This window comes from Lithobates pipiens, unplaced genomic scaffold, assembly GCF_037356315.1.
Source record: "Lithobates pipiens isolate NorthernLeopardFrog02 unplaced genomic scaffold, aLitPip1_a1.2 Scaffold_16, whole genome shotgun sequence".
NCBI classification, from domain to species: Eukaryota; Metazoa; Chordata; class Amphibia; order Anura; family Ranidae; genus Lithobates; species Lithobates pipiens.
Window position 1 is genome coordinate 423,710,662 of NW_027507748.1, and position 14,283 is coordinate 423,724,944.

At 44.6% G+C, this 14,283-nt stretch overlaps 1 protein-coding gene across 2 annotated transcripts in view; it reads left to right on the top strand.

Annotated features, from left to right (window-relative positions):
- CFAP47 (cilia and flagella associated protein 47) overlaps positions 1–14,283 on the top strand; it is a 681,345-nt gene that overhangs the window by 83,737 nt on the left and 583,325 nt on the right. For both annotated transcript variants that reach the window (XM_077482554.1, XM_077482555.1), the window contains exon 10: positions 1,267–1,456. In XM_077482554.1, coding sequence (XP_077338680.1) covers positions 1,267–1,456 — 190 coding nt within the window. The remainder of the gene's footprint in view (positions 1–1,266; positions 1,457–14,283) is intronic.

The window sequence follows — 14,283 nt, forward strand, 5'->3', positions numbered from 1 at the left end:
GGTGTCAGTGCTCTCTATCTCGGTCCTGGTGTCAGTGCTCTCTATCTCGGTGCTGGTGTGGTCTCAGTGCTCTCTATCACGGTGCTGGTGTCAGTGCTCTCACTGTGCTGGTGTCAGTGCTCTCTATCACGGTGCTGGTGTCAGTGCTCTCTATCACGGTGCTGGTGTCAGTGCTCTTTATTTCGGTGCTGGTGTTAGTGCTCTCTACCTCGGTGCTGGTGTCAGTGCTCTCTATTTCCATGCTGGTGTGGTCTCAGTGCTCTCTATCACGGTGCTGGTGTCAGTGCTTTCACGGTGCTGGTGTCAGTGCTCTCACGGTGCTGGTGTCAGTGCTCTCACGGTGCTGGTGTCAGTGCTCTCGCGGTGCTGGTGTCAGTGCTCTCGCGGTGCTGGTGTCAGTGCTCCCGCGGTGCTGGTGTCGGTGCTCTCTATCATGGTGCTGGTGTCAGTGCTCTCTATCATGGTGCTGGTGTCAGTGCTCTCTATCTCGGTGCTGGTGTCAGTGCTCAGTCTCTATCGCGGTGCTGGTTTCAGACAGTGAAGGAGATAGCAGCAGAGAAGCCAATCAGCAGGCAGTGCCAGCACCATGGCTGAGGATCAGCACTGGACTGGCACCTCCGGACCACTGCAGTGGAGCCCTGCATAGGTGGGGGAAGGGGCCGGGCAGAAGGAGGGGCTCAAGCACAGGTTGGTACACTGGGACACTGGCACAGGACTGCACTGCCCTGACTGTGGCACTGATCATCTCCTGCACCCCCTACCTAATGCTTTTTTTTGTCGATCCCAGATTCACTTAATACTTTTGTTATGTCAGTGTCCATGTGGTGGGACTATGTGTGCACAGCTAGTAAGTATTTTGGGGCTGAAAATATGACCTGGAGGTTTTTAAGGTTCGCCTGCCATTAAAGTCAATGGTGTCCATGGGGAACTTTTGGCCGTGTTTGCGGTTCACGTTCGCAAAATGTCCCGTCGGAAGTTCGTCCATCACTAGTGGGGACTAACACTCAGTTCTTGGGCTTAGAGCAGGTGGGGAACAGCTGCAGCATCAGACCTACATTGCAGCATGAAGGTGAGTATACGCGTTTGCTTTTTTTTATAATCCAAAACTACTCCTTTACCATTTTGTGTGCCTGTTGATAATTAAGGACAATTTATCCATTTACCAATTTACCCAGATCTTTAATAAGAATACACAGCAATCAGTACTTTAGTGTTTTTTGTGTCTTATGTTTATGCTCTTTTTTTTTTTTTTTTTTTTTTTTTTAGGATGTGATGTTTTCGTTTGTTCCACATCAAGCAGGAACTTTTAAAGTAAAACAAGTGGTGGATATTTTGGGTCCTACATCAGATGATAATTTGTCACCTCTAAAAACAAAAAACTTTCACCAAAAAAAGCTCACTTTCTTAGCAACCTGCAAACCATCAACTAACAAAATTATCATGAAAGTCAACCCGGGTAAGTAAATTTAAATAGCTATATCTGTGTGTTTGGTGAGAAAGTGAGGATATCATCTGTCCAAATATTAATTAAGATTTACCTGGAAACAATCAGTTTCCATTATAATGATTCAAAGCACATCAGCAAATCCACTAATGGACAGTTTAACCACTTAACAACCGCCCATTGCCGATTAACGGCTTCAGGGCGGTTGTTTAACTCTGAGAGGCCGTTAATTAACGGCCTCCCAGAATTCTACTCTCGCGCGCCCCCCTGGGGCGCGCACACGAGATCACGGATCACGGTAAACGGCCGCTCGTCACGGCCGTTTACCACGTGATCGCTCTGTCAAATGACGGAGTGATCACTGGTAAACAAACCGGCGTCATGTTATGACGCCGGTTCCTCCCTCCCCCTCTCTGTACCAGTCGGTACAGCGGAGGGGAAAGAGATCGGTGTCAGCAGCGATGTGGGCTGCATCTGCAGTGCCCACATCGCTGCTCACCGAATTTAACCCCTCAATTCCCTGCCAATACCCTGCAATACCCTGCAATACTCTGCAGTACCCCCCATTACTCTGCAGTACCCCCCAATACTCTGCAGTACCCACCATTACTCTGCAGTACCCGCCATTACTCTGCAGTACCCCCCCATTACTCTGCAGTACCCCCCATTACTCTGCAGTACCCCCCATTACTCTGCAGTTCCCCCCCAATACTCTGCAGTACCCTGCCATTACTCTTCAGTACCCCCCCATTACTCTTCAGTACCCCCCATTACTCTGCAGTACCCCCCCATTACTCTGCAGTACCCCCCATTACTCTGCAGTACCCCCCATTACTCTGCAGTACCCCCCAATACTCTGCAGTACCCTGCCATTACTCTGCAGTACCCTGCCATTACTCTGCAGTACCCCCAATACTCTGCAATACCCGCCAATACCCCACCAATACTCTGCAATACCCTGCCATAAATTGCCATACCCAGCCATACTCGGAGATACCCAGCCATACTCGGAGATACCCAGCCATACTCGGTGATACCCTGCAATACCCAGCCATAGACGCCCCCCCCCCACCCCTCACTGCCCTCCGGTGCTTCTACCAACTCGCCAGTAAGCCAGAATCTTTTTTTTTTAATTATTATTTCAGGCTTCCCAGCCTAGAGGTGAGATGTGGGGTCATATTGACCCCCAGATTTCACTGTAAAGAGGACCTGTCACCCCATATTCCTATTACAAGGGATGTTTACATTCCTTGTAATAGGAATAAAAGTGATCAAAAATTTATTTTTGGGGAAAAAAAATGTCAAACTAAAATAAATAAAGTAAAATGAACAATAAAAAAAAAAAAAAAAGCGTGCCTGTCCCCATGTGCTCGCATGCAGAAGCGAACGCATACGTAAGCCCCGCCCACATATGAAAACGGTGTTCAAACCACACATGTGAGGTATCGCCGCGAACGTTAGAGCGAGAGCAATAATTCTAGCCCTAGACCTCCTCTGCAACTCAAAACATGTAACCAGTAAAAAAAATTTAAAGCGTCGCCTATGGGGATTTTTTAAGTAGCGACGTTTGGCGCCATTCCACGGGCATGTGCAATTTTGAAGAGTGACATGTTCGATATCTATTTACTCAGCATAACTTCATCTTTCACTTTATGCAAAAATTGGGCTAACTTTACTGTTTTTTAAGCACAAAACTGTTTTTTCCCCCAAAAAAACGCGTTCGAAAAATTGCTGCGCAAATACCGTGTGAGATAAAAATTTGCAACGACTACCATTGTATTCTCCAGGGTCTTTGAAAAAAAAAAAAATATAATGTTTTGGGGTTCTCTGTAATTTTATAGCAAATAAATGATGATTTTTACATGTAGGAGGGAAATGTCAGAATTGTCCTGGGTGCTCCAGAACTCCTGATGGCGCTCCCTGCATGTTGGACCTTTGTATGTGGCCACACTGTGTAAAAGTCTCACACATGTGGTATTTCTGTACTCGGGAGTAATAGCAGAATGTGTTTTGGGGTGTAATTTGTGGTATGCATATGCTGTGTATGAGAAATAACCTGATAATATGACAATTTTGTAGGAAAAAAAAAAAAGGAAAAAAAATCTTGATTTTGAAAAGAATTGTGGGAAAAAATTACAACTTCAAAAAACTCATCATGCCTCTTACTAAATACATTGGAATGTCTTCTTTCCAAAAAGGGGTCATTTTGGGGGTATTTGTACTTTTCTGGCATGTTAGGGTCTCAAGAATTGAAATAGGCCTTCAGTCCTTCAGGTGTGATCAATTTTCAGATATTGGCACCATAGCTTGTGGACTCTATAACTTTCACAAAGACCAAATAATATCCACCAATTTGTACTTAATTTTACCAAAGATATGTAGTAGTATATTGTAGTATATTGTAGTAGTATAATTTTGGCCAAAATTTATGAAGAAAAAATTACTAATCTGCTAAATTTTATAACAGAAACGAAGAAAAATTAATTTTTTCGCAGAATTTTCGGTCTTTTTTCTTTTATAGCACAAAAAATTAAAAACTGAGAGGTGATTAAATACCACCAAAAGAAAGCTCTATTTGTGTGAAAAAAAGGACAAAAATTTCATATAGGTCCAGTGTTGCATAACTGAGTAATTGTCATTCAAAATGTGAGAGCACCAAAAGCTGAAAATTGGTCTGGTTATTAAGGGTGTTTAAGTGCCCAGTGGTCAAGTGGTTAAAAAGAAAAAATGGAGGGTTGTGGACTGGCCTAGTTGAAGTTCTAATTTAAATCAAATTGAAATGTTGTGGAGGATTTGAAACAGGCAGTTCATGCAAGGAAGCCCACAAACACAGCTGTTTGTGGGCTTCAGTTCAGTTGCAGCTGAAGGAATTTTGGATGGAGGATGTCAGAATGGTGAGCAGTTAGTCAAAATGCTGACGAGCATTTTTGCCAAAGGGTGCAATACCAGCTTTGGAGGCCAGCAGTGTACTTATTTTTTATCATAATATAAAATTATATCTATTGTTAATTTTGTTGAATAAATATTTGAAACGGTCAAATTTACAGCATGTGTTTTTTTGCAAGTATACTACCTTTCTCTAAAGGAACTGTGTGAATGAAGATCCAATGCTTGCCTGTTCAAGAATGTTAAAAAACTCAAATAATTGCATGTGTGGTACTTGTTTTTTTTTTTTTTTTTTTTTTTTTTTTACATGACTATGTTTATATCTCCGCTTTACTTTCTTATAAGCCTGGCACTTTAGTTGGGGTGTCGGGGACAAGTGCTTGCTTGTCTACTGTCTGACCTGGCATGCTTAGGAAATGGGAGACAGATGACAGATTATCAAATCTCACACTTCAGATGACCTATGCCCCTCTGCCTAAGCAGTTGCAGTTTGTATATTTCTATCCTCTTACACTCTCTATAAGCAGGAAGGTCTATAAAAATTACATTGCTGAGACACATTCTGTAATGTTGTTTGTTGGCAGCATTGTCCAGATAAATATAGTACATTAAAAACAATGTCTAGTAGTGTTAAATAAAATTGTACCAGTGTTGGCTAGAATATAGAATGACACCAGTTATATTCACTAGACATTTTATAATAGTAATGCCTGTTAAAAATATCTCTAGGGGAAACAATACACAAAAATATTTACTGTTACATTAAGACAAATGTTCAGTGACTGGCACCAACGGTGATATTTTTTCTGCTGCATATCAAATCGAGTAAGCTCAGAAATTATTTTGGTACCTACTATATGGTACTATTTTAAGTCAAGCCCCAGTAGAATAATGTTTATGTATATTTTATACACTTCTAAATAGACGTTTTATATATTTTTTACAGTGTGTGTATGGGCTGTACTCTGTTAAATAATAGCAGGTTAACTATTTAGCTTGCTTTGAGGGGGTTGCGTCATGCCAGGGCATGCTGGGCTGATGACATCACAAAGGCCACACATTGGCATCAGCGAGTGAACCCCGCCCCATTTGTTATTTAAGAACTGTCAGACTTACGGAGCTGGCAGACAGCAGAACCCTTTAGAGGGAGTGGACCGTTTTTCTGCTTTTCTTTTTTTCAGGTCGGCAGGGGTGACCTCATGATTGGTGATGGATTTACATCGAGGTTCATTGTTTGTTTTTTATTTTTGTTTTTCAAAAACTGCCTACTGTCATTTTTTACATTACACTTTTTTTTTTTTTTTGCTGAATGAGTAGGGGCCCCCTCTACCCCCAAAGCATGTTGAGGGCATGTGGCCTAATATGGTTGGGGGGGGGGGGCTTGCTCATCCCACTCCCTTTCATGACCTGACGGGCTGCATGCTCGGTAAGTGTCTCGTATGGATTTTGGATGGGACCCCCACGCCATTTAAAAAAATAAATAAATAGGCGTGGTGTTCTGTTGAGTATGCTGAAAGGACGATCTACAGCAGCCCCTGGAACTCTGATGCCAGGTCCATATCTCCGCTGGGGTGACTGGAATTTGTTATCCTGATCTTGGATCCAGGTGGAGGTTTGGATGTCCCAGACTGCAGGAAGCATCCCACTGCTTGCCACCAATGTGACGGATCCTATCCCACACTCCACTTGAGTGCTTCCGTCAGTATATCTCGCTTCCTCCAGCCTTACCATCAGAGAGATCTATATTATTATAGCTGCATTGAATACAAGTCTAGCTGAAAATAGCTTGTAGAATCTTGAATGATTTATTGGACAGAATACAGCCTTTTTATACACTTTTAACACAAGGGGTTAGATAACGAGGTAGGGCTGCTCATGGATACCCCCCTCCCCTATAGCAACGACTTAAAAGACAATTACATAATTAACATGTTAATTAACACAGCACTTAAGGCAGTTTAGGTGACCAGACAGTCCGTCTCCGGAGGTCAATGTGATCAGTCCTTTCAATGACCATCTATTGTTCAGAATTAACAACTAAGAATAGTCTTTGGGCAAATCCAAGAAAACCTTCTCATAATAGCAGAGTTGATGACATCAGCATCTTCTTCTATGAGCCCCAACATTATGAATCAGTCACTATTTGTAATATGGAAAATTACAGGGTTCCCAGAGTCTGTGTCTTGGGGGGATATGAACCTGAATCCAAAGTAACACCACATCCAGGGTCCCCAGGCATACAGCTCACAAAGAGCACCATTCCCCAAATGCCAGGGCCCATGATTCGGTCCCCCCCAAAAGCCTCTTGTCAGAGAAAGACTTTCTCCACCCATGCCTGCCATGCTATGGCACGCATGCATGGCGTATTGGCACTCCGGCGCACGCACGTGTGCGGCCCGATGGTGCTGTGTGCACAATGGCATGCATGTGCGTGCAGTGGCTCGCAAGTGTGCGCGCCGTGGCGCACACACTATGGTGTGGCTATTTCAGATGGCTCTGGCATCCAAACGGGTTGCTGGTTTGTCGTCAGCTTCCTATTTGTACCTGCTTGCTGTTTTTGCCATATCTGACTGTGACCCTGACTGTTCTCCTCGATCTGACCCTCGGCTTGCTCAACGGACTTTGCTTGATCTGCCTACACATGTTTGACCCTTGGCCTGCCCAACGGACTTGCTTACCTGCTCATACGGATTTGACCCCTGGCCTGCTTTACAGACTTGCTTACTTGTCTACACGGATTTGACCTCTGGCTTGTTTCACGGACTTGTTTACTGTCTCCGGTGCCTGATCCATTGCTGTATTCCGAATTGTCCACTAAACCTTGCACCGGACCCTCAGTCAGTTCCTGAACCTCAGCTCACCTCCTGTACAGTTCTACAGACTTCTTCAGGAACTACACCTGCTGGCCTTCCCCCTGCTCCCTGTACCACCTCCGGGGGACGGGGTGCACATAGTCGCAAGGGCAAACCACTCTCGGCATCTCGGCCTCTGTAAGTACTTCTTGTGACAGTACAAACCAGCCAGATGTCAGAGGCTGACATAGCAAGTTCTCCTCTGGAGATCTTGTTCCAGCAGGTTTCAGCTCTTACTGATACCATCCAAAAGCTGCAAGAGGGATACACTCAGACCGATAGCTGCCTTCAGCAGCTCGCTGGACCACCTTCATCTGCAGCCGCAGCTCCCGCACCTACCAGTGAGGTCTCCCCCTCTCAGGCTACTACTAATCCTATGGTAGTAATGGCGCTCCCAGAGCCCAGGGTCCCCACACCTGAGAGCTTTGCAGGTGACCGAAAAAAGTACAGGGCCTTTAAAAACACATGCTCCCTCTACCTAGCGCTTCAGCCCAGGACTTTTTCTTCTGAAGTAGTAAAAGTGGGGTTTGTGATCTCCCTTCTGGCCGAGGAACCCCAAGCTTGGGCCCACGGTTTGATGGAACAAAGGAGCCCTGTGCTGAACTCAATTGATTCTTTCTTTGAGAGTATGGGTCAACTTAATGATGATCTGCAGCGGAAGCGATCTTGCATAACCTGTCACAAGCGAGAAGGCCAGTAGAGGATTAAACAATGGAATTTTGTAAATGGGCGGCTGATACTGATTGGAATGAACCTGCCCTAAAATACCAGTACCATCAAGGCCTGTCCGAGGTCCTTAAGGATGAACTAGCCAGGATGGAAACCCCAGCCTCTCTAGAGGAGTTGATCCAATCAGCCACCGAGCTGGATAGGTGTTTTTTTGTGAGCGACGCTCAGAGCGATTCCAGGCCAATCCCAACCCATGTACAACCTCCCGCTGCTGCCACCTCTTCGGCTCCTGAAGTCAAACCTATGCAACTCGGCTTGGTCCGTGCTCCTCTGACCCCTGAAGAAAGGCAGCGTAGACACCAATCCAACCTGTGTCTGTACTGCGGGGTACTAGACATTTCCTTCACAGTTGTCCATGGAGGCCTAGTGAGTCCTTCTCACAAAACTCTGAACTTTCAAGCCATTGATGTACCTAAGACGTATGTGACTCTCTTTGTCTCCTTACAGTTAACGGAAAAGTAAACCCGCCTGCCAGCTATAATTGACTCCGGTGCTTGTACCTGTTTCCTAGATGTCAATCTGGCCCACAATTTACATATTCCTCTTCAAGGCACGTAGTCTCCAAATACATCTGGCTGACGGGATATTTTTCTCAAGGAAATAATCAGACTTCATGGTGTACCTAAAAGTATAGTCTTGGATAGAGGCTTCCAATTTACCTCCAAGTTTTGGAAAGAGCTCTGCAAAACCTTGGAAATAAAGATTTGCCTCTCTTCAGCTTATCATCCCCAGAGCAACGGCCAGACGGAGAGGACGAATCAAACTTTGGAGCATTACCTCCGTTGCTTCTGTTCTGGCTCTCAAGATGATTGGGCGACCCTCCTACCATACGCCGAGTTCGCGTACAATAATTCCATCCACTCCACCACTAACCAAACACCTTTCTGGGCAAACTTTGGATTCCATCCTTCATTCCTCCTTAACACCATTCCTAAAATGTCTGTTCCTGCCACTCAAGACTGGATAACTTCCATACAGTCTAATTTTCAAAAGATTCGGGATACCTTACAGAAAGCTCAGGACAATTATAAGAGACAGTATGACCGAGGGAGGAAGGAGAACCCAATTTTCAAGGTTGGTGAGGAGGTCTGGTTGTCAACTGCAAATCTTAAGTTATTGCTGCCATCAAGGAAACTTGGGCCAAGGTTTATTGTGCCATTTAAAATTAAGAGTATGATCAACCCTGTGGCATGTGAGCTGGCATTAACAAACTCTTACAGGATACATCCAGTTTTTCACGCATCCTTGTTAAAGCCTGTTGTGTCCGGCTCTTTCCCAGGGAGAAAGGAACTTCCTGCCCCACCAGTCAAAGTGGACGGGGAGAACGAATTAGAAGTGGAGGCCATTTTGAGCTGCAGAAAGAGGGGCAGGCAACTGATCCAATGGCAAGCATACCCTCCTGAGGACAACTCATGGGAGCTCGCTAGGAATTTGCCTGCCCCACGGTTGATTTCAAGCCTTCCACCAGGAACATCCAGAACTGATGTCCAGTTTGGGCGTCTGGTGTCCACCCCTTCTCCACCCATACTTGCCATGCTATTGCACGTATGCGCTGCAGAATGGCGCTCCAGCGAATGCACGTGTGTGGCCCGATGGTGTGGAAATGACACGCGTGTGCGTGCAGTGGCTCGCGAGTGTGCGTGATAGCGCACAGATGTGTACATTGGCGCACGGGTGTGCGTAATGACGCACAGGTGTGCGCCGTGGCACACACGCTATGGCATGGCTATTTCAGATGGCTCTGGCATCCAAACAGGTTGCTAGTTTGTCGTCAGCTTCCTGTTTGTACCTGCTTCCTGTTTTTGCCATATCTGATTACCTGCTGTGACCCGGACTGTTCTTGACTATGCTACTGTTCTCCTTGATCTGACCATCGGCTTGCTCAACAGACTTTGCTCGATCTGCCTACACGTGTTTGGCCCTTGGCCTGCCCAATGGAGTTGCTTACCTGCTCATACAGATTTGACCCCTGGCCTGCTTCACAAACTTTCTTACTTGTCTACACGGATTTGACCTCTGGCTTGTTTCACGGACTTGTTTACTGTCTCCTGTGCCTGATCCCTTGCTGTGTTCCGGACTGTCCGCTAAACCTTGCATCAGACCCTCAGTCAGTTCCTGAAACTCAGCTCACCTCCTGTACAGTTCTACAGACTTCTTCAGGAACTACACCTGCTGGTGGCCTGTGCCTCTGTGTACCACCCACTCCCTGTACCACCTCCGGGAGAAGGGGTGCGCGTAGTCGCAAGGGCAAACCACTCTTGGCCTCAGTAAGTACTTCTTGTGACACCTCTGTTCTGGCTAGGTCTGTCACAGGTTCCACTTAAAATACATACCAGACCAGATTTGTTTATTCCTGTCAATTTTTTTTCTTTACATTCAGCTGTTAGCGGGGAACCCATCTGGTGGTGACTCATTGGTTGTTAACCACTTCCCACCCGGCCAATGTACATATACGGCCGGGTGGGAGCTCTCTACTTCTGATAGGACGTTCAGGAATGTCCTTCAGAAGGAGGGGGATCGCGCGCGCGCGTGCCCACGCAGCGGTGCAATCCCGATGTGCTAGGCAATCGGCTCCTCCTCTCCTCACACAGAAGTCATCGCTGAGGAGAGGAGAGCAGATCGCTGCAGCCGGCTGGTGATCAGTGAGTATGAGCTGTTTTTACAGCTTTTTACTAACTGATCACCAGTTTAGTGTAATACACACATCACCACACAATGTAAACACACATGTCACCACAATACACATGTCCCCAAATAAACACATGTCCCCCATATATGTCCCACTAAAATCACATGTTCCAATGATTATCTGCACACATATGTACGTGATCACCTGCACACATATGTACATGATCATTTGCGTACATATGTCCGTGATCACACAAACCAATTATTATACACTTAACGGAATTTTTGGCAGAATACATTTTGGCTTAAATTTATGACAAAATTTGATTTTATTGGATTTTTTTTTAAATAGAAAAAAGAAAATATTGTTTTTTTTCCAAATTTCCGCTTTTTTTGCGCTTATATCGCAAAAAATAAAAAACGGAGTCGGGCTGGGAAGGAAGGGGGCAAAAGTGCCCTGTATTGTAGTAGTTAAGGACACGGTGGCTGGCTTCCCAGCCCATTCCTTAACAACCAGCTATTCATAGTTTGGTAAAGAGAACCCCCCCCCCCCCCCCCCCGCAAAACGCATGTGAAAACGCATAAAAATACAACACTTTTTGGTGTGGGTGCATTGAAGTCTATTACACGCAATCTGAAAAAAGTCCCTGACCCTTTCCAAAACCACACCAGCTGACAAATGTATAGATGTAAATGTGTATCACAGGAAACCATGTTAAATGGATTGTAGTACGTTTTTGCAAAATGCACAAAAAAATTGGTGTGAACCTAGCTTTATAGCTCAGTACTAAGCTGATCTATGAGAGCTTAACTGTAATCAATCTCTTTGGGTTGCCTACCCAATAGACACATTTAAGAAGCAAGCATGGCAGGGTGACACAGCTGCTCTGAAATACAAGCTAGCTTAGAGTTTCAATAGAAAGTGCAATTACTGGCAGGGTCACCAAGTAAGAAAAGATGGAATCAATTCACAAAAACTATTTGCTTAAGAAAACTGTATACAGTGAGACATGATACCAAACATATTGAAAATAGAGTTTAGATACCCTTTAACATATTGGGATTAATTTTCTATAGGCAGACCGTGCCTACACTTTGAACCTGGATCTCTGCCCTGTATAACAACCCCATAGCAAGAGTGTAGGTGAATTGAGTCCTTCTGCCGAGGTTCAGTATTTCCAATAGAACAAGGCAGGGATGCCCATTATTGCACATGTTGTTTGTTTTGGTGATAGAGGCTTTCCTTTGCAAAGTGCATGCTAATCCCAATGTTTCGGGGTTACGGATTGGCAATATTGAACATAAACATTCCACATTTGCAGATGATGTCCTTTTCTTCACCACTAACCCTGCCCAATCTCTTGCAAGAATTGGAGAGGTTTAGGAAACACTCTAATTTAACCACTTCAGCCCCAGAAGATTTTACCCCCTACCTGGCTAGAGCATTTTTTACAATTTGATACTACGTCTATTTAACTGACAATTGCGCAGTCATGCAATGCTGTACCCAAATTAAATTTGCGTTCTTTTTTCCCTACAAATAGAGTTTTCTTTTGGTGGTATTTGATCACCTCTGCAGTTTTTATTTTTTAAGCTATAAACAAAAGCTATACTTTTTGCTATAATAAATATCCACCAATTATTATTTTTTTTTTTATTTCTTCATCAGTTTAGACCAATATATATACTTCTACATATTCTTAGTAAAAATCACAATAAGCATATATTGCTTGGTTTGCACAAAAGTTATTGTGTCTACAAACTATAGGAAAGGTTTATGGCATTTTTATTATTATTATTTTTTACTAGTAATGGTGGTGATCTGTGAATTTTAGCAGTACTGTGACATTGCAACAGACAGAATGGACACTTTTCACACATTTTTGGGATCATTGACATTTATACAGCGATCAATGCTATAAATATTCTTTGATGACTATGTAAATGTCACTGGTAGGGAAGGGGTTAACACTAAGGGGCGATCAAGGGGTTAAAATGTGTGTTCCCTAGATGTGTTCTAACTGTATGGGGATAGGACTTATGGGGGAGGAGACATATCGTTGTTCCTAGGAACATATGATATGTCTCCTCTCCCCTGACAGAACAGGGATTTGTGTGTTTACACACACACACAAATCCCCGTGCTAACTCATGCGATCGCACGTGGCCGACGGCGATCTCGCCCACCAGCCAGGTGCATTGCATTCCCCACAGTGCAGTGGGCACACACTCCTGATGGCTCTTGAAGGGGACCCCGTACCCATACAGAGTTTCATGCAGTGGTGCCCTTGTGTCACAGTAAAAGCACGTGAGCCAATTGGGAAATGGTTAAAAATGTATTTGAGCAAATCTGTTATCCTGACCCTTAATATCGCTAGTATGGATTTCAAACCTCTGGAAAGTGTTTTTCCTTTCCAGTGGCAATCGACTCAGCTTACCTATTTAGGCATTAAACTGATGGTCATCCCTAGGGACCTTTATTCTGCTAATTTCCCTCCGCTTTTGAGGGCAGTGCGGGAAGAACTTGAGTCCTGGGATAAGACTCAATTCACTTAGCTGGGTTGAATAAGTATATTGAAGATGATAATGCTTCCTAAATTTTTATATTTTTTCCAAATGCTCCTGGTGAGGAAACCCAAGTCCTATTTTCACTTGGTACGTTGTGCATTTTCAGGCTTTGTATGGCAGGGTAAACCTTCCCGTTTATCTTATCTACTCTATTGCCACACTAAACATACTGGAGGCCTAGGACTGCCGACCTTTTCTGCTACTATAAGGCTAATGCCTTGATGCTCATTGTTAATTGGAACCTACATGTCCAGGACAAACTTTGGGTACCTCTTGAGAAAGTGTTATTGGATCAGAATCTGGCTCATGCTCCGTGGTTGGATCATATGTATAGGGGACTGGCAGATTCCACGTCTCCATTGTCCCATTCATCTTTGGCCATCTGGCATAGGATAAATAGGACACACAAACCGGCCCCATTCTCTTCCCCTGTTACACCATAGAGGGGTTTTCCCTGGTTCACCTTAGAAGAATATTGGGGCTTCTTTGGCCCTTGGGGGGGGGGGGGGGTTCCGTGGAGGTCAAGTGCTTCCAGTTTTTGGCTGGTATTGAGCTGAAATCTCTGTCACCTCTGAGGGAAGAATGGGGCATTAGTCCTTTCAATTTTTGAAGGCACCTGCAGCTGCGGGATTTCTTTATGGGGCTGAGAGGCACAATACAGTCTAAGGATTCTCTCACCCCCTTTGAGGCTTTGTTTATGTCAATGGAAAGACCAACTAGACTGTTATCTCAACTTTACCAGCTAGTACTTGAATTTTCAGCCAAGACCATCCCATATTATTATCTCAGGCAACCAAATTGCTATAATTACTAAACTGACCCATACATCCTCTGTCTGCTCCAGGATGCAGGACTCTTGTTTTAAATTCCTAACAAGGGTGGTATAGGGTCCCGGACAAGTTGTCCCGCATCGATCCCTAGGTGTCTTCACATTGCTGGAGAGGATGTGGACAAGGGGGAACACTCCTACATATTTGGTGGGACCCCCTCCCCCCCGCATTAAATCATTTTGGCTGGAGGTCCTGAACATTTTAGCAGAGGCCATACAACATCAAATAGATGATAATAGTCTTCTGCTATTATTCCATGCTACTCATTTGTCAATTGGTAAATTTACCTGGTCAGTGATACCCCACCTCCTTAATGCTGGCAAGAATCTGATACCCTGGCATTGGA